The following is a 26,586-nucleotide window of genomic DNA, read 5'->3' on the forward strand; positions in this document are numbered from 1 at the left end:
TTTGCACCTGAAAGTATCTTCAGGACTGGGTTAAGGTGGTACACACCAGGGCAACTCGTTGCAAAGGTGGAGCAAGCTACCAACACTCCTATCCTAGTATCTCCTATAATGCAAAACACATCTCCTTGCGGATATGTCTATTGTTATGCATTAAGGGAAGGGCCACTACCCAGACCGGTTTCGACCTTTATTGAGGTCTCTTCAGTGGGAGCCAGGCCCAAGTCGAGATATCAGGCCGAAGCATTTGCAGGTCATCTCCACCTATAGGAATTGCCAATTGGTGTGCCACCCTTTTTTAATAAATTACTCTGGATTTAGAGAAAGATGTTGAAAGTTTATTTTCCACTTGGTTAGAGTATAATAAATTTAGTTTAATCCTTTATCCAAGTGTGAGCAAACAAAGTTTGCGCCTGAAAGTATCTTCAGGACTGGGTTAAGGTGGTACACACCAGGGCAACTCGTTGCAAAGGTGGAGCAAGCTACCAACACTCCTATCCTAGTATCTCCTATAATGCAAAACACATCTCCTTGCGGATGTCTATTGTTGTGCATTAAGGGACTAGGATAGGAGTGTTGGTAGCTTGCTCCACCTTTGCAACGAGTTGCCCTGGTGTGTACCACCTTAACCCAGTCCTGAAGATACTTTCAGGCGCAAACTTTGTTTGCTCACACTTGGATAAAGGATTAAACTAAATTTATTATACTCTAACCAAGTGGAAAATAAACTTTCAACATCTTTCTCTAAATCCAGAGTAATTTATTAAAAAAGGGTGGCATACCAATTGGCAATTCCTATAGGTGGAGATGACCTGCAAATGCTTCGGCCTGATATCTCGACTTGGGCCTGGCTCCCACTGAAGAGACCTCAATAAAGGTCGAAACCGGTCTGGGTAGTGGCCCTTCCCTTAATGCATAACAATAGACATATCCGCAAGGAGATGTGTTTTGCATTATAGGAGATACTAGGATAGGAGTGTTGGTAGCTTGCTCCACCTTTGCAACGAGTTGCCCTGGTGTGTACCACCTTAACCCAGTCCTGAAGATACTTTCAGGGGCAAACTTTGTTTGCTCACACTTGGATAAAGGATTAAACTAAATTTATTATACTCTAACCAAGTGGAAAATAAACTTTCAACATCTTTCTCTAAATCCAGAGTAATTTATTAAAAAAGGGTGGCACACCAATTGGCAATTCCTATAGGTGGAGATGACCTGCAAATGCTTCGGCCTGATATCTCGACTTGGGCCTGGCTCCCACTGAAGAGACCTCAATAAAGGTCGAAACCGGTCTGGGTAGTGGCCCTTCCCTTAATGCATAACAATAGACATATCCGCAAGGAGATGTGTTTTGCATTATAGGAGATACTAGGATAGGAGTGTTGGTAGCTTGCTCCACCTTTGCAACGAGTTGCCCTGGTGTGTACCACCTTAACCCAGTCCTGAAGATACTTTCAGGCGCAAACTTTGTTTGCTCACACTTGGATAAAGGATTAAACTAAATTTATTATACTCTAACCAAGTGGAAAATAAACTTTCAACATCTTTCTCTAAATCCAGAGTAATTTATTAAAAAAGGGTGGCACACCAATTGGCAATTCCTATAGGTGGAGATGACCTGCAAATGCTTCGGCCTGATATCTCGACTTGGGCCTGGCTCCCACTGAAGAGACCTCAATAAAGGTCGAAACCGGTCTGGGTAGTGGCCCTTCCCTTAATGCATAACAATAGACATATCCGCAAGGAGATGTGTTTTGCATTATAGGAGATACTAGGATAGGAGTGTTGGTAGCTTGCTCCACCTTTGCAACGAGTTGCCCTGGTGTGTACCACCTTAACCCAGTCCTGAAGATACTTTCAGGCGCAAACTTTGTTTGCTCACACTTGGATAAAGGATTAAACTAAATTTATTATACTCTAACCAAGTGGAAAATAAACTTTCATTATGTAAAAAAAAGTTTTAATTATTTTATTTTAATTAATTTTTTTCACCAGAGGTCAGGCTAATGTGAATGATTAACAAAGCAATTAGATTTATCTAACTTTTGTGTAGTGTCATCTAGCTTGTGTCATGATCATTTGTATGTTGCCCATGATGACCTTCATATAGTGGTTGAAACATTGTGTTATCTTCTTAACTGTAAGTAATTGCTCTATCTAACACATTTCTTTTTGTCTCCATAATTTCTACACAATGAATTTCTAAATTTATTAATTCTTCATCAGCCTGATGGCAATTTGCATTTCTCAGTTATTTTGAAAAGACATACATAGTGATCCTTATATCCATATTACTTCAACATCATCACCCGAATCAAAAATTCTCAACTATTACGACCCTGTCACACTTTTTTTTAAGAATGCTACACTTATAACATACTTTATGTTCTACAGAGGTCCTTTTATGCAAAAAATTTAATTATTGAAATTATTGAATTTTTTAGAAAGGCAAATTTAATCAAATCTGCCTTTCTAAAAAAGATTTCCATAAGTCCTTTATCAACAGAGCATTTAACAATTTTAGGCTCCTAGTCTATGTCTAAGGAAGAAATCCCTTAGATTTCTCTTCCTTATGTTAATCGAATATCTGAATGTACTGCTAGAGTTCTGAGGCCTCTCAACAATATGGTATTCTTTCATCCTGTCAGGAAGATTGACATTCCTTTCTTCACCCAATGACAAGCTTTTTTCCTTGCCTAAAGACCTGCTCCTGATAGACACATTACTCCTGTGGCTATCATTACTTTGGGCAATTGAGTAAATCTGTTGCTCAATCATGAAGAACATCCAGTACTATGAATTAGTGCAATCTGAATTAGCTGAATATATCATCTGTACTTAATACAGAGTGCTCTGGAAGAAAACTAAGTTACATGAGTAGATTCCTTATGAAATATATAAAGAAAGCTGTGAGACCATTTTATATAATCAAAATTAAAACAGATCTGATGGCCTTTGGTTATCCTCTGTATGAAAATATCATTCTGAATTAATTCCTAATTTATTATTTTCTACATATACACACACACACATTTTTAAATTAATTAAGTGGAAATTTTATTGCCCAGTTGGTTTTTTCCCTTACACTATGTTTGCACTTTTTAAAACACTTCTGACATTTGTATTTTAATTGTCTTCTATGGTACTTGTATTGAAGTGAAAATTTTACATCAGTAAAATAGTTTTCCTGCAAGTATGATAGTTTTTTTTTTAGTCTCAAATTTTAAATAATATATGTATATAAAAGCATAGCTACCTGTTGAGAATTAAGATGAAAAAGTGGTTAAAGTGTAAAAACATCATTACCAAATAATACTTATAAATTAGAAATTGTCTTACTTTCATTTGTGGAACCGACTCTCCAGTAAGCATAGATTCATCAACTATGCAGGGCCCCCGAAGTAACAGCAAATCGCAAGGAACTAGGTTTTCATTCTGTGATCTACCTATACATAAAACAATTATTCCTAAAATGCAATGATATATAACTGAGACAAAACATTTGTATTGATATAATGCATTGTGAGATTCTATGATCTTTCACAACTATATGCAGCTATTACTCAAATGCGAAGTTTCAAGTAAAACAGCATTCATGTTTACAATTTTTCAGTAAGAGCTTTCTTAGCACAATACTATTTAAAAGCCATATCATCTGAAAAGTCCATATATATTTATCATTCATAGCTTTCTTTATCATTCATTGATACTTGTGTCAATAATGCCATAAAGCAGAAAAAAGAACTTCAAATCCTATCTAGGACAGAAGGAACTTTTAATAAATGTTTTTCAGAGGTAACTTAGCCTCATGTAAAGGAGATTCTTTCCAAGAGACCCACTCCCTCCTTGAAAAACAAACTGAGCAGAGACCAACAAATATTCCAATGACAGTAGAACATGACATTCTAATAACAAATGTTGAAATAACAGACTATGCAAACAGGATTAACCACCATATCACATCCTGAATGTACTGCATAAATTCGAAGAAGTTGTGAGTGGGCTCAGGAGTAACTGGGTCATTTAAAATTATTTAGATAATGTATTAGCACTGCAAATTTCAGTACAAGTATTGCTGCCTCATTTCAATAACAGAAACTGCAATATGGTATTAATGCAAATTTAAATTGTAAAACTTCTGTGGAATTCAGGTCTAGAAATAATTAAGAGTTGTAAATTAAATATCAATATGTTAAAATGTATACTGTCATACATTTAAGCATAATTATGACTTCTATTCACATTTTATATTTTAATTTTCATGACATTTCTGATTACTTCTCAAAACAATCATGTTTTCTGAGATTGTAATTATGTAAGCAAATTTTTGGCCCAGCCATTAAATGGACATATATAATACATCTCCAACTGAAAACTTAATTTTAAACAACTATTAAAGTTGCTAATTAGTTAGCATAGACAATATACATAACTGCCCATAAACATTCTGCTAAAAAAAGATTACCATTAATCAAAAAATGTATTCTGACTAATCAGATTATCAGAGGTAAGCAAGAAATCCTAAAGAGCCATTCAAAGAAAAAAAAAAAAAAAAGCACAAGCAACTACTTGGATAGTGAAGACACTAACAGATAGAAATTAACATCATTATAGTTTATTCAGTCACAAGAAGGGAATATATACAGAAATATGCATATAACAACACATGGAGATAAAGTACATCAAATGAAGGCAAACAAGTTGCTCTTATCTGCCAACTGATAAATGTCAGATGTGCATAATCTCATCCACAAAAATAATTTTATCTATGTATTGCAAAACTGCTTTCTTGTTCTCTTCCTCTGTGTCCATTAGTATTCGTGTGTAGAGGCTTAAGTGCTGTGAGGACATCATGTTGGAGGCTTAATGGATTTTTTACAACACTCAAAAAAGAATTAAAATAGAATTTAATACTTCCTATATTTCATCCTAGTCACTAGGACATCTATGGGGATTACAAAAACAATTAATGTAACATGCACACACAAATCTTACAATACTAAGCCCAACCACGTGGGTGATACTAAAGTCCTATCTAGGTGGAGCGCCCTCTAATGGCAGTAGTAGGTGGCCTGGAATGTAAGGTGAGACCTCTAGTGATGAGTGTTTCCCAAATCTTCAGAAGCTTAATGCAACCGTATTTATTAAGATTTGGTTGGTTTCTGAGAGCTGCTGCTGCTGCTTCTAAGAAAAGTCTCTCTTTCTCGAATTTGCTGTGGTGGAGCGTGGTGGTTTTCTTCCATGATACTCTGTGGGTGGTGTCCAAAACATGGTCAGCTAAGCCTGAATGGCCATAGTTATGTTTACAGATGTAAGACTTGTGTTCCTCCAGGCAGATGGATGCTGATCTGCCTGTCTGTCCAAAATACGCCAGCTTACAGGAACAGGGTACTTTGTAAACTCTGGGCAGAGAGAGAGGAGGGAGATGATCTTTCGTAGAACGGATAATGGTAGCAAGTTTGCGGTTCTTATTATTCTTATTCAATTAAACTTCCGAAGATTTGGGAAACACTCATCACCAGAGGTCCCACCTTACATTCCAGGCCACCTACTACCGCCCTTAGAGGGCGCTCCACCTAGATAGGACTTTAGTATCACCCACATGGTTGGGCTTAGTATTGTAAGATTTGTGTGTGCATGTTACATTAATTGTTTTTGTAATCCCCGTAGATGTCCTAGTGACTAGGACGAAATATAGAAAGTATTAAATTCTATTTTAATTCTTTTTGAGTGTTGTAAAAAATCCATTAAGCCTCCAACATGACTGTGCCCATTAGTTGGGTCTGTAGAGAGCAAGGACTGTGAACCCTAGTGAGGGCAGATATCTAAGTTAGTTTACCTCAGTTGACTTTCTGAAATGTTTCTATTCAGTGGTCTTTGCTGGCTTTCTTCAAGAATGACAATATCAGGAAAGTGATCTTGCCATGATATCTTAGCAGTGATTGAAAACATGTTAACTGAAAGCTGTTAATGATATTAACTGCACAGGGAGTAGTGATGTTCCATGTGTAGAAAGCATCAATAAATATGGCCTATTATCCTTCTTTATAAAGATATTACATTTGATCTACTGCCTGATCTAATAAAGTAGACTTCTAGGTGATGAAGAAATGGATGGAGTGGATTACAAAGCAAGTGATGAAGATGATAGGTCTGTGGAATGCTTCCTATGAGGGCAGATTAATGTTATAGGTGGCATGAAAACTAAATATATTCCAGATATCTAGAGTAAATACTTTGAATGATAGCTAAATGAAACAAGAAGTGATAGATAAATGGAAGAAAATATACAAGAGGAATGCAATCCCAAGTACATATCAGTCACTGAGTTAGAAAAATGTCATCAAAAAAAATTATTTTTGTGGAAAGGCAGATGAAGTATCAAAAAATTCAAACATGGACATAATCAACTTTTGCAGTGGCTACACTGAACAATTCAGAAGACCTGGTCAGAAGGTTGAACTCCACATGATGTGAGAAGAACTCTCTTAGTGCCCATCTATAAAAGAAGAAATAAAACTGAATATAAGAATTAGAGGAATTTCTCCTACTGAGTGTTCAACATAAGATTTATGCAAGCAAACTTGAAAAGAGGTTGAGAAAATTGTGGAACTGGAAACTTGAAGAATAAGCTGGGTTCAGGCCAAATAGACTGTCATGATCAGATTTTCACATTAAGACAAACAGCTGAGAAATCATAGAAACATATAACAAGGTTTTGTTAAATTTTACATAAATGGAAAATGCATATTACAAGGAGACGAGAAAAAAGTGGTTCAAAATGCTATAGTTATATGGTGTAAATAGAACATTAGAGCCTCCATAGCTATACATCGGTATACACAGAGCCCTTTAGTTGGAAAGACCCTTGGTTCAATTCAGTTTAGGATGTGAAGAACCTTTATCAGGACTTTTCAAAACCAGTGACTTAGCAGGTCTCATGCAGATGTGGCAGGATTTTTCCTCCCAGAAACTTTGATTAATTGATCTCAAGCATGAGGAAGCTGGCTTTTTTCTCCCCAGAAACTCAGGTTTTTCATAATGTAAACTCAAGAAAATTAATTGTAGAACCCACACCATTTCAGACAATAACAGTGTCTGAACAATAATGTGTTGGGGTTAGGGACTGCAAGATGGTGGCACATGTTTGCTATCTCTTCACTGAATGTTACTTAAAATTAATGATAGTTTTGAGCCAGCTAGCCCTGATTGGCTACCATTGGAGACTAACCTTCAGTCTCCAAAAATTAGATAGGGTTAAGATGGCCTTACCTACTCCTATAAGGGAATAAAAGGAATAAATGGTGGCATGTGTTTGCTATCGCTTCACTGAATGTTACTTAAAATTAATGATAGTTTTGAGCCAGCTAGCCCTGATTGGCTACCATTGGAGACTAATGCTCAGTCTCCAAAAATCAGATAGGGTTAAGATGGCCTTACCTATTCCTATAAGGGAATAAAAGGAATAAATGGTGGCACGTGTTGGCTATCTCTTCACTGAATGTTACTTAAAATTAATGATAGTTTTGAGCCAGCTAGCCCTGATTGGCTACCATTGGAGACTAACCCTCAGTCTCCAAAAATTAGATAGGGTTAAGATGGCCTTACCTACTCCTATAAGGGAATAAAAGGAATAAATGGTGGCATGTGTTTGCTATCGCTTCACTGAATGTTACTTAAAATTAATGATAGTTTTGAGCCAGCTAGCCCTGATTGGCTACCATTGGAGACTAATGCTCAGTCTCCAAAAATCAGATAGGGTTAAGATGGCCTTACCTATTCCTATAAGGGAATAAAAGGAATAAATGGTGGCACGTGTTGGCTATCTCTTCACTGAATGTTACTTAAAATTAATGATAGTTTTGAGCCAGCTAGCCCTGATTGGCTACCATTGGAGACTAACCCTCAGTCTCCAAAAATTAGATAGGGTTAAGATGGCCTTACCTACTCCTATAAGGGAATAAAAGGAATAAATGGTGGCACGTGTTTGCTATCTCTTCACTGAATGTTACTTAAAATTAATGATAGTTTTGAGCCAGCTAGCCCTGATTGGCTACCATTGGAGACTGACCCTCAGTCTCCAAAAATTAGATAGGGTTAAGATGGCCTCACCTACTCCTATAAGGGAATAAAAGGAATAAATGGTGGCACGTGTTTGCTATCTCTTCACTGAATGTTACTTAAAATTAATGATAGTTTTGAGCCAGCTAGCCCTGATTGGCTACCATTGGAGACTGACCCTCAGTCTCCAAAAATTAGATAGGGTTAAGATGGCCTCACCTACTCCTATAAGGGAATAAAAGGAATAAATGGTGGCACGTGTTTGCTATCTCTTCACTGAATGTTACTTAAAATTAATGATAGTTTTGAGCCAGCTAGCCCTGATTGGCTACCATTGGAGACTGACCCTCAGTCTCCAAAAATTAGATAGGGTTAAGATGGCCTCACCTACTCCTATAAGGGAATAAAAGGCATTAGCTGATGATGATGAGAGGAAGATAGATTGATTTGTAAAATCAGATATGAAATAAAGTATGCATCATTATCTACATTGTTATTCATCTCCTTCAGAATATGAATCATTCTGAAGGAAAGTGTCATAAGCCTGATGTTGAAGGAGATATTCAACTCAGCCTCTTTAATAATATCTCCATCTTGAAGCAGTAAGGAGGCTTGCATGCACCAATGACTTCAAGAGCTATGCCAGGGGTAGCTAAGATGCTGGTAGGGGCCTCCCTAGCTGAACAAGTCGAGAGGTAGGGGCAAAAGTAGAATTCATTGGACAAAATCAATGGAAAATAACGAAGTAAGGATAAAGGTAACCAATTAATAATCTCAGACATTTTAAAAGTAACCACATGGAATGTGAGAAGCATAACAACAAAGGAATTAGAATTAGTAAAACAACTAAAAACTAAAAACATTAATATAGCTTGATAACAGAAACAAAAAAGAAATTCAAGGGAACAAAATATGTACATGGTTTTACTATGCTATATAGTGAAGTGGACCAACATATCAGAGCTTCTAGTGATGCAGCCATTTTAATCAATAATAAATGGAAAAATAGAATACAAAAGTACAATTTTATAAATGATCGAATTATAACAGTTAAATTAAAAACAACAGAAACTACTTAAATATCATAGGAGTATATTTTGAGCAACTACAAAAACAGTTCAAGGTTAAATTATTAAACGTTAAATAAATTTAATGGAATATAATGATAAATAACTACAGTAAAACCCCTTTTTTATACTTTTCAGGGGACTGATGGGAAAAAGTGTAAATAGCAGGAAATGTAAAAAAACATTAAAAAAAAGCTGATGAAAGATGACTTATTGCTGGTGTGTGAGTATACATACTAGATTACAAAATTTAATAACTGAAAATAAATGAATTTACAATTACTTACATTTATCTATTTAAAAAAATCTTTAATTGTTGATTGTTTTTGCTTTCCATTTTTTTTTTTTTTTTGACATAGTGCCACATTGCTTTGCATTGAGTTCAATGCTTGACCTGTTTTTTTACTATCGTGTTTGAAGTGGACACGGAGAGTCCAAGATCTTTTACTAAATGCACATGTGTTCCGGCATGCCAATCTACACGTTGCAGAACTGCCATCTTTTCTTCTACTGAAATACATTTTCTGTCTCTTTTCTCCATGTTACTAACATGGATCATCCACCACCGCAACTCGAAAGCAACTATTACACGTTAAATTATGTAGCAAAAATTCTGTAACATCAATTCATACTGTGATTGAAAAATCACGGTATCACTCATCACTACTGCAAGCGTGCAAGTCACTGTGATGGGGAAACAAAACTACAGCAGAGAGCAACATCATCTGGGAACAGAAATGCACAGATTTCCAAAGAAATTGATTCGAAAATCAGTATTGCTACCCGAGAAAAAAACACAAATCACGGAAAATAACGTCCACATCAAGTTGTTAATGGCAGGAAAACAATACATCGTAAGAATAGGTCTTAAGACGGGACCAATGAAAAATGACGTAAATGGCAGGAAAACGTAAATTGCGGGAACGTAAAAACAGGGTTTTACTGTATTTATTAATAGCAGGAGATCTTAATGCTAGAGTTGGAAATAATCCAATCCCAAATGTCTTAGGAAAGTATGGAGAAATGTGCATGAATAACGGTGGTCAAGAACTATTCGACTTCTGTACTTTCAATAACTTTAGAATAACCAATACATTTTTTTCAAAAAAAAACATAAATATACTTAGAATGACAGAGGAACAAGATCTATAATTGATTACATCATTACTAATCAGAAACTAGCTCCATGAGTGAGACATGTGCATGTTTACATGCACGAAGAAGTGAAATTTTTTCAATCATTTAGAAATGAGAAAGAAATACTAACAAAATGGAGAAAGGAAGTAAATAAGAAAAAACAAGAAATTATTTATTTATTTCGTATCCAAACATAAGTGGTACAGTAGTAAGTGATACAACATTATTTACAACAAATTAGGATACAATACAAATGAGAACAGCTTAAATTTGGTAGGTGAATTTGTTCCTCCAGTATCTTGCATGATCAACTGCTCTTTCTGTGCAGGATATAAGGTCCTCATTTGTGCAAGGTGATTGAAGAAGGGGATAAGAAAGGTGTTTCATGGACTGCATTGTCCTGCACTCTTTTTCTGGTCCAGTGAGGTAGCCCCATTTGATGAGGTTTTGTTTGCAGCATCCTGTCGTTCGAAGTCTGTTGAGGCTTTAACAAGTATTCCAGCCCAAGTGGGCACTATGGACTGCATTGTCCTGCACTCACAATTATCTGGTCTAGTGAGGTAACCCCATTTGAGGTTTTGTTTGCAGCATCCTGTTTGAAATCTGTTAAGGTTTTTAAAAGTATTCCAGTCCAAGTGTAAAAGATGTTCGGCTGTTGGAATACCAGTATTATCATCTGGATATAGTGCAAGCCATTGTTAAAGTCTTGTCTCTGGAGAGTTTTTAGGTGGTTCAACAGTTGCTAGGAAGCTATGCCAGGATCATAGTCTTTGGGGCACTGTGGTCTGGCCGAATAGTGGGTGGTGTTGGTTTTAGGCATCCTGTAATTAAGTGACAGCTTTCATTCAATGCTGGGTCTAGTTTTTCAGCATGGTGGGATCTGGACCATACCAGACAGGAATATTCAGCAGAAGAATAGCAAAGGGGCCAAGGCAGAAGATTTCAGTCTGCAAGGATCTGCACCCCATTTGGAGGAGGTAAGCTTTCTTAGTATATTGTTTCTTGCATTCACTTTTGCCTTTGTTTTTTCTGTGTGTGTTTTATATGAAAGAGTGTGATCGAAAGTCACACTGAGGTAGATTGGGTTCCAGGAATGTTCTATATTAGAGCCTTCCCAAGAAATCTGTAGCTTCCTGTTGGCTTCCTTATTGTTAAGGTGGAAAAGGCCAGTCTGGGTTTTCAAGGGGGTTTTAGTTTTAATTGATTACTTTGCAATAATATGTGGTTAGACTATTTAAAGCAAGTGATAGAGTAGTTTCAATAGACTTGAAATTTTTTGAGTGAGTAGCTATGGTAAGGTCATCTGCATAGATAAAATTTCTAGTTCCTGGAAAGATGGGAGATCACCGACATAGATGTTGAAAAGTAATGGTGATAACACACTTCCCATGGGGAAGCCATTTTGGGTGGATGCCAGCAGCTCTTCCTACCCCCCCCCCCTCCCCAAGGTCCACAAAAAAAAAAAAGCATCAGTTTTCCAAGAGTGACTGGATCGGGTAGACAAAGAGATAGTCTCTAGTTATTCTGTATATTTTATTTCTTAGTGTGAAATGGTTTATGGTATCGTATGCTGCAATTAGGTCTACAAAGACGGCTCCTGTGGCTAGTTTTTGCTCATAACTATTTCCTATATATTGAGTGAGGTTGAGCATTTGTGATGTACAGGATTTGCCTGGTCTAAAACCAGTCTGCTCAGCAACAAGATGGGGGTTCAATTAGGGGTTGTAGCCTATTCAAAATTAATCATTCATAGAGTTTAAAGAGGTTGCATAGTGATATAGGTCAGTAATTTTTTTGCTTCGGTTGGAGTTTTTGCCTGATTTCAGAAAAGCCACCACTTTAGCATGCTTTCAGATAGTTGGTATTCATAGGGTTCTGAGGAAAGTGTATAGGTTTAATAACCATCCATTAATCCTGGTTCCAAAATGCTTAATTTGTTCATTACAATTATCACCAAGGCCTGCAGATTTCTAGGTTTTAATAGGTTTATGGCAGTGTTGAGTTGATGGTGAAATCTGAGTTTAATCATATTTTGTTTCTCATTTGGGGTTCTAAATATCTTATTTTTTGGGTGCTTTTCAGGGAATTTTCCATTCAGCAGCAGCTGATGAGCAATTTTTTAGCTGTTAGCAGTGGATGCTCATATGGCTTAGTGAAATCTTCCTAATTCTATTGATAAAGTTCCATGCCTTTCTGCTACTATGGGTCATATCAAGGGCTTCTATTTCTTTTTTCCATAAAGAATGCCTTTCTTCTGCCATCTTGGAACATAATTTTTCTCCTGCATGGATAGTCTCCTCTGAGAAGCGGTTAGTGTTGTATAGTTGTAAGTACCGTATTTGCCGGCGTATAAGACACATCGACCTATAAGAAGCACCCCCTTTTTTGTACACATTTTTCAGGAAAAAAAACTATCACTCAATATTCTAATTTACAGTATTTCAAATATAAAGTAATAAGTAGGTCTACTTTCAACAGATACCTAATCTAACTAGGAAAGAGTACCCACCTTTTAATCTTCTTCGTCAAAACCCAGAAATTCATCTCGACAGCTAAATGAAGAGACACTTGAAACTTCTAAATCTGAATCTGAGTCCTCATACAACAAATTGTACTCTGTACCATCCAGTGCATTACTAATTCCACACTTCTTAAATGATTTAACCACTGTCTCAATTTTCACAGCATCCCATGAAGCTTTGACCCACTCACAAACTTGCGAAATGCTAGGCCTCTTCCTTCTTTCTGATGGCATAACCTCAAAATCTGAAGGCTTCTGAGTGCAGTATTCCACTTCTCCTTCATAAATCCCTTAAATGGTTTATTAATACAGACATCTAAAGGTTGAAGCTGACTAGTTAGACCTCTTGCAATTACAGCTAACTGAGTTTTAAATTCCTTGAGTTTATTTTTAATATCTTCTATTCTATGAGAACAAAACTGATCCCATTCTAGCAGGGCGGGCTTCTTCAACAGTCAGGCAGAGTGCCTAGACCAAATGTTATCTATCCATAACTGGAATGCATAACTAATGTAACTGGAATGCTCTCACACACCGCAAAGAAGCAAGAAAGAAATCGTGTAACTCGGAACAGAGAAAAATTCCAGAAATGAAAGTAATAAAAAACTGGGTATTGGCGTATAAGATGCACCCTGTTTTTCAGACCTATTTTCAAAGGAAAAAAGTGTCTTGTACGTCAGAAAATATGGTAATTCGAATACCGGGTTTGTATGTCACTGAAAGGCCTGGAATGTAGTTTATGTAACATCCTCAAGGGATGTGTTTGGTGGAGTTTTTTTCAGTATTTTTATGAATTGAGGATACTCTCGAGGGTTTGGAGAGACTGGTTCTATGGAGAAGTCAAGATCTTCCATAAAACCCTTCCAATTAGCTTTTTTGAAATTAAATCGTCTGTAATAGACCGTATTAGGCATAATAGCTGGATTGAATTGGAGCATTATAGGTCTATATTGAAAAACAAGAAATAGAACAAGTATACAAAGTATATCTATTACAAGAAGAAAGCATTAGAATGCTATATCAATCACGATTAACAGGTTACCTAAAAAGGAGCCCAAATCAGTGAAGATACAGAAGAAGAAGAAGAATGGAAAACTGTAATAAAAATAATCCATAAAGCAGCCTCTGAAGTACTTGGAAAGAAAAAAGAAAATATTAAAAAGAAAAACATTAAAAATCTGGAACACAGATATAGAAAATGCAATAAAAGAAAAACAAATGGCATACAAATCACTCCTTCAAAAAGCATACAAAGGAAATGATGTTATACTATTAAATAAATCCAGAATAAATCTGCAAGATTTATTAACCAGACTAAATAACTGCTATAATAAATTTGGAATGAAAAGCAGCAATAAATAAAAAAGGCCACATTTTCTTTGTCATAAGTATGAACAGAAGAAATATACAAAAACAAAAGAAATATAGCTAAAACCATAATACAGAAAGATCACTAAGATTCTTGGGACAGATTTATTAATAAAATAGAAGACACATGGAAGACAAGACAGCTTCCAAAATAAGAGATACACACAAATCAACATAATACAAGAGAAACAATGGATAGAACATTATAAGAATTTATTTAGTAACAGAAAATAATAAAGAAGAAATCAGTAATGATATAGAACCAACAAAACTGGAAGAACTAAAAGAAGCAATAAAGGTATCAAAAAATAGAAAATCAACCAGAGTAGATGGCATTAATAAAGAGCTTTGGAAATATGGCAGAGAATATTTACATCATAGATTCATAAACTTAATAAATAACTGTTTGGAGAAATGTATGGTTCATCAGATTGGTTAAAAGCTAAGGTTATATCTACATTTAAAAAAGGAGACAGAGATGATTGTGGAAATTACAGAGGAATAAGTTTATTAAATACAGGTCACAAAATGTACAGTAAAATCCTGAATAAAAGACTTAGAAATCTTGCAAACAATCTACTCTCTGAAGAACAAAATGGTTTTAGGCATAGAAGATCATGTATAGACAATAATTATGTGCTAAAACAAATTATTGAAAAAAGAAGAGAATTTAATTTAGATACTCATAAGCTTTTATAAATTACGAGAAAGTTTTAAATAAAATACACAGAGAAAAAGTATGGAACATAATGAAAAAACAAGGATACCCGTTACATTTAGTGCAAGCTATACAAAGTTTATATAAAGATATAAAAATACAGTTATGGTTAGGTAATAAATTAACAGAAAAGAATGAAATAAATCAGGGTGTCAGATAAGGATGTTACTTATCTTCAACTCTATTCAATATATATATATTGATTAAATTATTAAAATATGAAAAACAACAATAAAATGCGGTATCCAAGTTAACCAGAAAAACTGGCATCAATACAATGAACTTAAAAATAAAGCTAACAATACAATTTAAAATTTCACAAAAGAAATCAAAAGTCATGGCATTTAAAGGTTGAGATCATATTAGTTCAAAAATAGTTATAGAAAATAAAATAATAGAACAGATGACACAGTTTAATTACTTAGGCTGCATAATAACATATCTAAAAAGTAAAAATATAGGTGAAAAAATAAAGAAATTTCAGAAAATCTGTGGAACAAAAGAACACTGAATAAAAATATAAAAAAAAAGACAAGAAACTCAACTAAAATTTTATAAAGTAATGGCCATTCTCATTCAACAATATGGTTCAGAAACATGGATGATTAAAAAGAAAGATGAAAGTAAAATACAAGCTGCAGAGATGAGATTTTTCAACAATTAAAAGATGCACAAAATTAGATCATATAGGAAATGAAGACATCAGAAAAGAAGTAGGTATTTACAACATAAATGAAAAGATCAAGGAATATAGAGAGAAATTAAAAGAACATTTATTGAGGATGAAAAATACTGGCTACCAAAAGAGGTGGATAGATACAGACCAAACGGAGAGAGAGAGAGAGAATTTAGTGAAGACCAGTGAAGCCAGAACAGGCAAATGCCTAATCCTTGAAGAGAAGAATACTCATTTCAGCTCTTTATGCAGATGATGTTATACTGTTAAATAAATCCAGTATAAATCTGCAAGATTTATTAACCAAACTAAATAACTGCTATAATAAATTTGGTACGAAAAGCAGCAATAAAAAAAAAAGGCCACATTTTCTTTATCATAAGTATGAACAATGAAATCCAGCTGCATTCTAAAAGGAGAACCTACAGAAAAAGTAAAACATTTTGACTACTTACAGACAATGTTTGGTGAATTTGGGAACAAACAACAGAAACGGAAAAAAACAAAGCTGGTGGAGATCAATTGAATAAATTTATATGGAATAAGAGAGAAACAAGTCAAAATGCTTACGATCTATATACAAGACAGTGTTCAAACCAGTTTAATCTTGTTGATTCAAAAGATGAATTAGAAATAAAAAAATTAATCAAAGGATGGAAACCATTAATAAAGTGAACACACAGCATCAATGGCAGAATCATATCAAAAATAAATATATCAGGAACTCGACATTGTTAGCATTCAGAAATACGTGAGCAGAGCTAATATCAGATGATATGGTTACTTAAACAGAATGGGAGAGGAAAGAATTAAAAAACGGGTGTTTGATCCAATGGCAGGAAAAATAATCAAAGGAAATCCCAGATCGAGATGGATTGATGCAGTTAGATATGCCTTAGAAGAAATATATGATCTGGCAATATTGGAAGTGTCCTAACATATAACAGACTAATTTGGATGAAAACTTCAACACGAAGTTAGTAATAATATATATTATTATATAGAAATTCTACAATAGGAGGTGCACTTAATATGATGAAAGCCTGTTTCCCAGGTGCAAAGATCTAGAAATGATTGTTGAAAGTTTATTTTTCACTTGGTTAGAGTATAATAAAATTAGTTTAATCATTTATCCAAGTGTGAGCAAGCTACCAATACTCCCATCTCAGTATCTCCCATAATACAAAACACATCTCCTTGCAGATATGTTTAATGTTATGCATTAAGGGAAGGGCCACTACTACCCAGACTGTGGGAGATACTGAGATGGGAATGTTGGTAGCTTGCTCCACCTTTGCAACGAGTTACCCTGGTGTTGTACCACCTTACCCTAGTCCTGAAGATACTTTCAGGCACAAACTTTGTTTGCTCACACTTGGATAAAGGATTAAACTAATTTTATTATACTCTAGCCTAGCTCCCATTGATGAGACCTGTTTTCAGCGTCCCCGAGAGAAAGCTCCATGTTCCAGTCTTCTTTTGGATTCCAGTTGCCAGTTACCAGATCCCGAGAGAGCTCCTATTCCAGTATTGTTTGGTAAGAGCCCTTCTAGTTTTTCTTTTGTTGGCTTTTATTTTTTGCAGCTTTGTTCCAATCGGTGCAGGTCCGTTTTAGGTCATTTCCTTTCGGGGACTGAAATTTGCTATTCCGTTGGTAAGGTGTTTGCTTTTAAAGAATGTCGAAATTCTTGCCAAGAGTTCGTACCCTCGGGATCGAAATTGACCCAAACATCGACAAAGCGACGTTTGTGAGAGCTCTTCTCAAAGTCGCCAAAGCAGAAAGCATTTATGGGCTTACCCCTTACAGGGGGGGGAAGATTCCAAATAGTAACGAACAACATAGAGACAAGGGAAACGCTCCTTAAAGGCATAGAATGTGAATGAAGAAAATACCTACCCTTCCTAGTCGGGAGTATTTTAAAATCCGTAAAAATTGATAGGTTTCCACTCGAATATCTAGAGAAAGGGGAGGAAAGCATTAAAACTATTTTTTCAAAGTGGGGGATTTTCCGAAACGTAACAATCGGACAAGACATGGATATCCCAATCAGGGGAAGTGAGCATTTCAATTGAAATGAAAACAGAAATCCCCAACTTGATTTTTTTAGGCTCAGCAAAAGTAATAGTCAATTATCCAGGAGTAAGAAAACAATGTTTCCGGTGCACCGCTTTGGGCCACCTTAGCGCTCACTGCCCGAAAAACAACAAATGCCGCAACTGCTTATCGACAGAACACATATTGGATAAATATGAATCACCGTGCCGTAAATGTGAGAACACATCCCATAGAATAGACGTTTGTCCTAACAGGACACTTGCAGAAAGAGCAGGAGGCTCCATAACACCTGCGGCAGTAGCCATTCCAGTAATCAGTCCTAAACTCGCATCACAGGACTCACGAACTACTGGCCAAACAGTAAACGAACCACAAACAACGGAATCAGAAGACTTTCCAGCCCTCCAACCACCAGCTATCGCAACGACCACATTAGGAAATCAGGCAATAACTGGGAGGAACGCAGAAGGGAATATTAGGAAGAAAAAGAAACGGAACACTAAGAAATCTTACACCATTGAATCGGAAGGCAACAATGACAGCACAGAAACAGAGGAAATGGAAATCAATACCAGTTCAACAAAACGATCCATCACACCAGAAGAAGGAGAAATGAAACGAAATAAGCAAGACATTGAAAGCCAAAAGAAGCCTCAAGTTCGGAAGAAGACGAGGAAGGAAATGAGATAATAACGCAAAACAACACAGAAAATGAGGAAGAAACCTCATCAGAAGAGGACACAGAGCAAGGAAACGATCCAAAACCAGAAGATACAAATACCGGTTCTTCTCACCCCACTACAAAACCGGTAGAAGGAGAAAATCCCCCATACGAAAATTCGAATATAACAAGACGAATCCTACTCGATCTTAGGGACAAACCCGAGATAAGGCACAAAGTCCACACAGCTATACAGGAAAAAGGAGATGCTTGTATGCAATGTAAAGGTGAGCTAGATAGTCTTAGTATATGGATGAAGTGGGATAACTTCAATTACCACCGAACGAAATGGAATGAAAGCTGGAAGAGAATATGGAAACTAAATGATGACGAGTCAGTACACGTACTCACAGTGATGGAAAACGTGGTAAAAGACTTTGAGATAGCGATTAAAAATTGGAGGGCAAATATGACCTAAAAAAAGCCCCTTCTAAGTTTTTTCTTTTGGTTTTGTTTCTGTGTATCCACACTTAGTCCACATAGGAGGGGGCAGACCTGAGAACCCGAGCTGCGAAGGCCTACAGCGAGCCGGTGCAGCTCCTTGTGGGCTGCATCACTTGGGCCGGGCTCTTCCCCCAACTCTCGGTTCTCTCGTTGATAAAGCTCCACCTCAATACGGATCCCACTATTGCAGTTTTATTTTATTTTATTTTTTATTTTAGTATTATTTTTTTCAGTTGTAAGGCATAGTCTAAGAATAATTTAAGTTCCAAATTTTAACAAACATTTTTCTTTATTTTTTTAGGGGTTACGAGATGACATCTCCAGACACCTAGATTAATGTAATCGAAACTTGTTTTTTCGAGTAAAATGAAATGTAAATTTTAAGTTTTTTTTTTTCGAACAGGTGCAAGGAGATTATGTTTTACAGACCTTTTAGCCACAACCTCTGGGTTATACAGCTAAACAGAGGCCTCTTTTTACCTCCTACTATCCTACTCTACCTTTCTTTAACTTCCCCTATTACTACCAGCTGACCCTCAGCAATCTTTATACTCCAAAGGCCGATGATGAAAGACATGAACTCCCATTTTACCTCAATAAAGGTCGAAACTAGTCTGGGTAGTGGCCCTTCCCTTAATGCATAACATTAAACATATCAGAAAACACACCATTTGGCAACTCCTATAGGTAGAGATGACCTGCTAATGCTTCTGCCTGGTATCTCCACTTGGGCCTGGCTCCCACTGAAGAGACTTCAATAAAGGTCGAAACTAGTCTGGGTAGTGGCCCTTCCCTTAATGCATAACATTAAACATATCCGCAAGGCGATGTGTTTTGTATTATGGGAGATACTGAGATGGGAGTGTTGGTAGCTTGCTCCACCTTTCCAACGAGTTTCCCTGGTGTTGTACCACCTTACCCTAGTCCTGAAGATATTTTCAGGTGCAAACTTTGTTTGCTCACACTTGGATAAAAGATTAAACTAATTTTATTATACAAGAAATTACTGTGAAGCTGTTAGCATGCAGAGAGAAGAAGTAAAACAGGCAATTGTTTTGGCAGGCATAAATTATTTGAAAGGCAATAAAGACACAAAGAGAGAAGATTTGTAAGAGTTGCTGGAAAGAGCAAAAAAAAAAAAAAAAAAAAAAAAAAAAGGAAGAGGAAAGAGTAAGTCTGCTGCCATGGTATATGATAGGAATAATTTGAGAAAAAAGCCATGAGAAAATTGTGCAGGAAAATTTCATCCATCAAATTATTACACATGAATTTGATGGAAGAAAGAACGCGAATATGTGTAATGGATTCCAAATGAATAGTTCTGGACTTTCATGTTCAGAGAAAATGTCAGCGACAGATGGGATGTTCAAAATCAATGAATACGTGTTGAGGGATATAGTCAAGCATGTGTCTAGCCACCCAGAGACAAATGAGTGTATGAGTGCAGAAATGATCATGCAGTTGGGCAGGTATGGTTTCCTAGGTTCCATATATGAATGAGTTGGTAATTACATTACATAAGGGGATGTTAAAATGCAAGTACACGAATGCCAGAAATACGAGCTAACAGAGAAGGGGTTTATAGCAATGGTTCATCTCAATTTGATCAAAAATTATCACAATAAGACCTAGCTGACAGAAGATGACATAAGAACAGAATGTAAGGAATACTGCCAACAGGACAAAATAGTTGGTTAACACTATAGATGGGGATGTTGCAAAAAGATGTAGATATCATGCCTTGACAGATCAACACAATGATTGTTGATCAAGCAACCATCATGGGAAACTTCAACTATGGAGACATAGATTGGATATAGGAAAAGGGTGCATGGTAAGATGGAAAGGGAATTTATACGGTTGTTAAGTAATAAATATAGTATGTCCACGCTTTAGAGATCTCCACTTGGAAACTTGTCAAGAACAGTCGATTCATGCTGAAGGGGAGAAAGAAATGAAGGACATACGAATCGGTTGCCAACACGTAAAATCACGTGCTTTATGAGTAAACGTTTCCAACTGTTATAAAAGCAACATAGTTAACTACAATGATCATAAAACACGAGTTAATTTTCTGACATGTAATAATAAACAACTCATCCCACCACAATACGTATTGATTACCCAGTTATCAGAATGGATTCTCCTTTTTGTGACATGCACAGAAGTAAGTATCGAAGGGTCTCGAATCTATGGGCGAACTATACCTGAAACTACATATGATAGAGGACAAGTGTTTTGAGAGTCCTAAAAAATAATAGCATCAGATGTATCCATAACCCAAGTACTCTGCCTCTGATTGTAGAAAGTAACCATGCAGTCTTGTTCTGGAGGGTTGCTAAATGTGGAATTCTTAGTCAAGTTTCTGAGGGAATGAAACAATTCCCTCAGAAACATCATGTTGGAGGTTTAAAATGGTCTTTCTTTTTCAAATTTACTATGGTGGAGCATGGTGTTTTTTTTTTTTTTTCCAGGAGGTCCTGTGGGGTTGTATCCAAAATGGTCTGCAAGGCCAGATTGACCATAGTCATGATTGCAGATGTATGAATTGTGTTCTTCTAAGTGGATGGTTGCTGATATACCTGTCTGTCCAAAGTAAGCCAGCTTGCAGGAACAGGGTACTTTATAAACTCCAGGCACTTCAGAGAGGAGGGAGCTGATCTTTTGTAGAATGGATAAGGGTAGCAAGTTTAAAGTGGGGGTTAAACGCTATATGGTGGTTGTACTTTTTTTAAGGACCTGGCCAGTTTTTCTGATGTGCCACAGATGTAGGATATGGTAATGGCATTTCTGAAATCTTTCTAAGAGATGGCCAGGGAATGGGGGAGGAACTGATTTTTTTTTTTTTTTTTTTTTTTTTTTTTTTTTTTTTTTTTTTTTTTTAAATTCTGTAATTGCAGTAGCCATTGGAAAGGAAGGTGTTGTGTATGTGGTTGATTTCGGTTGAAAGGGTGGTTCCACTGGAACAAAGATTGCGGACTCTCTTGGTTAGAGTTTTAATAATGCCATATTGTTGAGATGGGTAGTTATAGTGGGAGAGCTTGTGAATGTATCTGCCTGTGTGAGTAGGTTTTCTATATACAGAGAAGGAAAGGTTACTATCAGGAAGGCAGGTTACTAAGCTGTCTAAGGAAGGGTAAACTACCATTATTTTCCTTTTCCATCGCAAACTGGATTCTTGGATATACGCTGTTGAGGAGTCTAATGTGTCTGGGCTGTGCGACTAAATAGAGAACACATCATCTACACATCTTAGCCACATAAGCCACATAGGTTTGAGAGGGGGCTGAGTCTATGGCTCATTTTTCAAAATTTTCCATGTAAAAATGGCAATTGGGGGGGGGAGAGAGATCCACAGCAGTTCCCTCTGTTTGTAAATTTTGTTCTTCCAAGAAAATTAACTAGAATTGATGGCAAAATAAAAAGAGATCTAAGATATCAGAAGGAAAAATGTTTTTTAAGAATGTTAAGGTGTCATTTAAGGGAATATTGCTAAACAGTGAGGTGACGTCAAAAGCTTACCAATATAGCTGTATTATTTAAAGGTAGATTTTCTATCAAGATTTTAAAATGGGTAGTTTTTTATATAGGATGTGCTAAGTCCAGTGAGGGTGGGGGCGTCAGAGAGTTAGCCAACTTTTTGTAGCATAATACATCAGTGGCATCTACTATACAGGTCTTAGGGGGGAGAAATTAGGTTTGTGGATTTTTGGTAAACCATATTGGGGGGGGGGGACAAGAACCAAAAGGTTTGAGTTTTTTTGTAATGTCCGACAGCCAGGAGGATACTTTTTTTTTTTAAGTAAGTTTTTTAATTTTTTAACTTGCGTTTTAGTGGGATGTAGGTAGCACGATTTCCAAGATAATCTCCATTTTTGATTATATTCCATGGCATTATCCTTATCCACTCTGGTGATGACAATACTTTTTTCTGTCTGTAATTTTCTGAGAGCAGTGAGTTGACCGGATGATAAATTATTTTTTTGGAGGTGACGACTGGGCGAGGATACTGGCAATGTCAAGTCCGATGCTAAGTAACAGATTCCGCATTCAATGTGTACATTATATCTAGTGAGATGGCAAAATTGTGGCTAAGGCTTAAGGTACTGATGGGATCTTCATTGAACCTTTTTGAAGATAGATTGCCTACTGTCTGGAGCGGTTGAACTTGCAGTTGTGGTTTTGATTTGCGCAGGTTGTTAAACTTTTTGATGTACTTATTTTTTATTTTTTGGAATTCTTTCTGTGCAGAAGCTTCTGAGATGTCTGAGAGAATAGACCAAAGCTCAGGGTTGGGTATTGAAGAGAGCTCTGATTGTAAGGAGCCAACGGTGGAATTCATTGAAGAGAGGATGGCACGCATTGCGGTGATTTGCTTTTATGGTAGTGCAAAGCTGGCACATGTGTGTGTATGTATGTATGTATGTATATATATACATACATACATACATATACAGAGGGCTTTTTTTTGACTGAAATTGGATTTTTAATTTAGCGTGGTTAGGTATCACCCTTGTATCCCGACATCTTTTTAAAAAAGGCCAGTCGATTTAATTGTCTAGATAAGCATAGTTTTGACTTACCATATTGTCTTGATTTGTGTGCTATTTCTTCACCATGAATGATTAGTTGCATTGCTTAATGGAATATATACAGCACACAGAAAGAATTAAAACTGATTTTAATGCTTCCAACATTTTGTCTCAGCCACTGAGAAATATGCAGGAATTACAAAAAAAAAAAAAAAAACTAATGTAATACACACTCACATACAACACAATACTAAGTGAAACACATGGGTGACTCTGTCCTTTCTAGGTGGTGCACCCTCTATGGGTATTTGTAGGTGGCATCTCTGATAATTAATGTTTCCCATATTTTGGAAAGTTTCATGCAACCGTATTTATTTAAATTTGGTTGATTTATGAGTGCTGCCGAAGATTCTAAAATTAGTCTTTCTTTTTTAAATTTACTATGGTGGAGCATGGTGGTTTTTTCCCAGGAAATCTTGTGGGTTGTATCCAAAACATGGTTTGCCAGGCCATTTGTGAATAGCTTTAAGGCAAAATTAGATGATCCTATTGGTGCTAGTGTTGACCTGTAATAAGTCATCAGACTCCATGGAGGTGAAGGTCTGATGTTAATAATCACACCTAGACAGTCTATTCAAATATATTCCTCACACTTTAAACAATTTGAAATGCCTAGAACATAAAAATTCTTCTAAAGGGCTTTCATCAAATGATCTCAAAAAATTTGCATTATCAGCATTATGAAGAACATATAGTATGACACACCTTAAGAAATGACAAGAAAATTATATAAAAGGAAAATCTAGATCTCTCATATAATCAATGTATCCTTAATAGTCATTTTTAAGTTATTATTTACAGAGAAGCCAATATGCTTTAACATTAGTGGTGAGCTATAAGGGGCTCGCCCAAGCCCTTTGTTAAATTTTTCTCAAATTTGCGAGCCCCTTGTTTGTCTTGTTTACTTTTTCAAAAAAAAACAGAAAAAAAAAACATAATTTTTTGAAATATATTAAGCAACAAACTCCTGTAACCCTAAAAAAGTGATTTTATTAAATAAAATATTATAGTTACTACCGTTTTACAAATAAGAATTCACTTTTGGTAATCGCATATAAATAAATAGGATTATAAAAGAATGCCCCTTGATTGGTACTGTTGATTATTACTTGAAGTATAAAAACAAAAGAGAAATATAACGATAACGTACTTCAATATTATTGTATTTAGATAATATTTATTTATTATTTATAGATTGTCATAAAAACTTCTATCGCAAACAAAAGAAATTTATTTTGTTTATAAAAAATGCTGATTATTTCATATATGCGATTATAAAAGATTTTATTCTTATTATATTTTGATAGTTAAAAAATGTTTTTCTTATGTAAGATAAATTAAAAACACAGATGACTGTGTGCAAATATTTCATATTTAGATCATCAATCAACCTTTACAGGTTGACTGTCCCCTCATACCTTTTGATTGGCATTTGTACACAAGCTGTATTAATAAACGTTTTTGTGTGAAATACGGCTTTTTTTTGCTCGATGATGCAAGCCCTTTGTTAAAATTTCCATAGCTTACCACTGTTTAACATTAAAAAGAGGCTATCTGCTAGATACCTCAAACCCTTCATTAAAAGGTTTACATGTTAGTGGCCTGCGTACTAGCCCAAAGTAGGAGACCTCAGAAGGATATGTAATTTTTGTATAGAAAGATACAATAAGTGACCTGTTATAAGATGACCTATAAAGTGAGCTTATAAGCAGAAAGTTCTAATCTTGTATTGAAAACTATTTTTGTGAACAGACATCCTGCATTGCATACTGGTGATTATTCAATAACTGAAGCCTCATGTATTACTGGAACTATTAAATGATTTTCATAAGTCAAATAACTCCTATTAAAAAGAATCAGGATAAATAGTAGTGTTTTAGTTTGCAGTGTGATTTACAGATATTCCTTAAGTTTTTTGTTTTTTTTAACATGGTCCTTGGAAATTTAGAAAGGAAAATTTGCTATCTAAAAGGCAGCAAACCTTTCCAAAAATGTTCTAGTGTCTAAAATATCTATTACTACTATGCATTGACCAAGCTGGTAAAATTAAAGAAAGATGAATATCATACATGTAAATCACACAAGCCATATCTGGAAACCACACTGCAGATCACAACTTAACTATTACGCTGCATTTGGAAACTGTCTTAGCATACTGTAATAAAATATGTTCAAAACAAGCCTTCATTTCCTTTATAGGAATGAAAGCTCAATTCTGTGAAGTACAGAAGTAACTTGTTATCCTAGTAACTCTTAAGGCTTCAATTATTAAATAATCACCAACATGCAAAAACAATTTACAGTATTAAATCACCACCTTCAATGATTAATGTTATTAACAGCTAACAATATTATATGTCAATCTTCTTTAAATACCAAATTAACATCCAGGTGATTCTTTATGCCATTTTATCCAACTGTGATGAGAGAAATCGTCAAGTGGTCAATATGTTTATAATGAGCAGTAGTATGATGATTTAATCAAACCTCTCTTAAGTTACTATCAACTCAATAAGTCAACATCAATTCTACTTTTGAGAGGATCTTGTGACATGAAATTAACAATTATCTACATGCCAGCACAAGAAAAGTATATTTATCCTTTCTTTTAGTGTTACACGGTGATCAGCATTCATTTTTGAAATTATGGATTTTACAACTGTGTTATAACTCTTTTTATTATCCCGACGTTTTGTTCTTCATATTTAAGGAAGCCTGTGAGATCATTTAAGGAAGTTGAAGCAAATTTAAGAAAATTTAAGGAAGCCTAATGAGATCATTATCAACCATCCCAATCTGAATAATAATGGTGTTAAAATCCCATACATATGGAAGGCATATATTCAATCCATGGAACCTTCCTCTCTAAGAACAACTATAAACAGGACTGTAGTAAATCCAGGATCCTAAATCAAAAATAACAATTGTAATACTAAAAATAGGATATCATTGTTACTGAAAGAAAACTATCGATAAGAAAAAATGTTTATTCATGTTATCTTAAATTAAATCTAGCTTGTTATAATTTATAAATAATTTTTTTTTTCCAACTAGAGGTCATGCCAGTAGAATAACATGTGATCAAATCATTGTTTCTCTAGCTTACGGTTTGTAATGTAACTCAGCTTGTCTTGTATATTTGTGTATACTCCAGATGATGATCTTGATATGAAAATCAAAACGTCGGGATAATAAAAAGAGTTAAGTTATAACATGGTTGTAAAATCC

General features: G+C 35.5%; 1 protein-coding gene across 5 annotated transcripts in view; it reads right to left on the reverse strand.

The window, feature by feature from the left end:
- Window positions 1-26,586, reverse strand: part of LOC150108709 (endoplasmic reticulum transmembrane helix translocase) — a 647,746-nt gene that overhangs the window by 427,003 nt on the left and 194,157 nt on the right. For all 5 annotated transcript variants that reach the window (XR_016548145.1, XR_016548143.1, XR_016548146.1 and 2 more), the window contains exon 6: window positions 3,337-3,443. Coding sequence is in view for 1 of the 5 variants with exons in the window: in XM_090390936.1 (XP_090247062.1) it covers window positions 3,337-3,443 (107 nt within the window). In the remaining 4 variants the exon portion in view is untranslated. The remainder of the gene's footprint in view (window positions 1-3,336; window positions 3,444-26,586) is intronic.

The sequence above is a fragment of the Typopeltis vanoorti genome, chromosome 3, assembly GCF_054136105.1.
Source record: "Typopeltis vanoorti isolate ZY-2024b chromosome 3, IOZ_Tvanoo_1.0, whole genome shotgun sequence".
Classification (NCBI taxonomy): domain Eukaryota; kingdom Metazoa; phylum Arthropoda; class Arachnida; order Uropygi; family Thelyphonidae; genus Typopeltis; species Typopeltis vanoorti.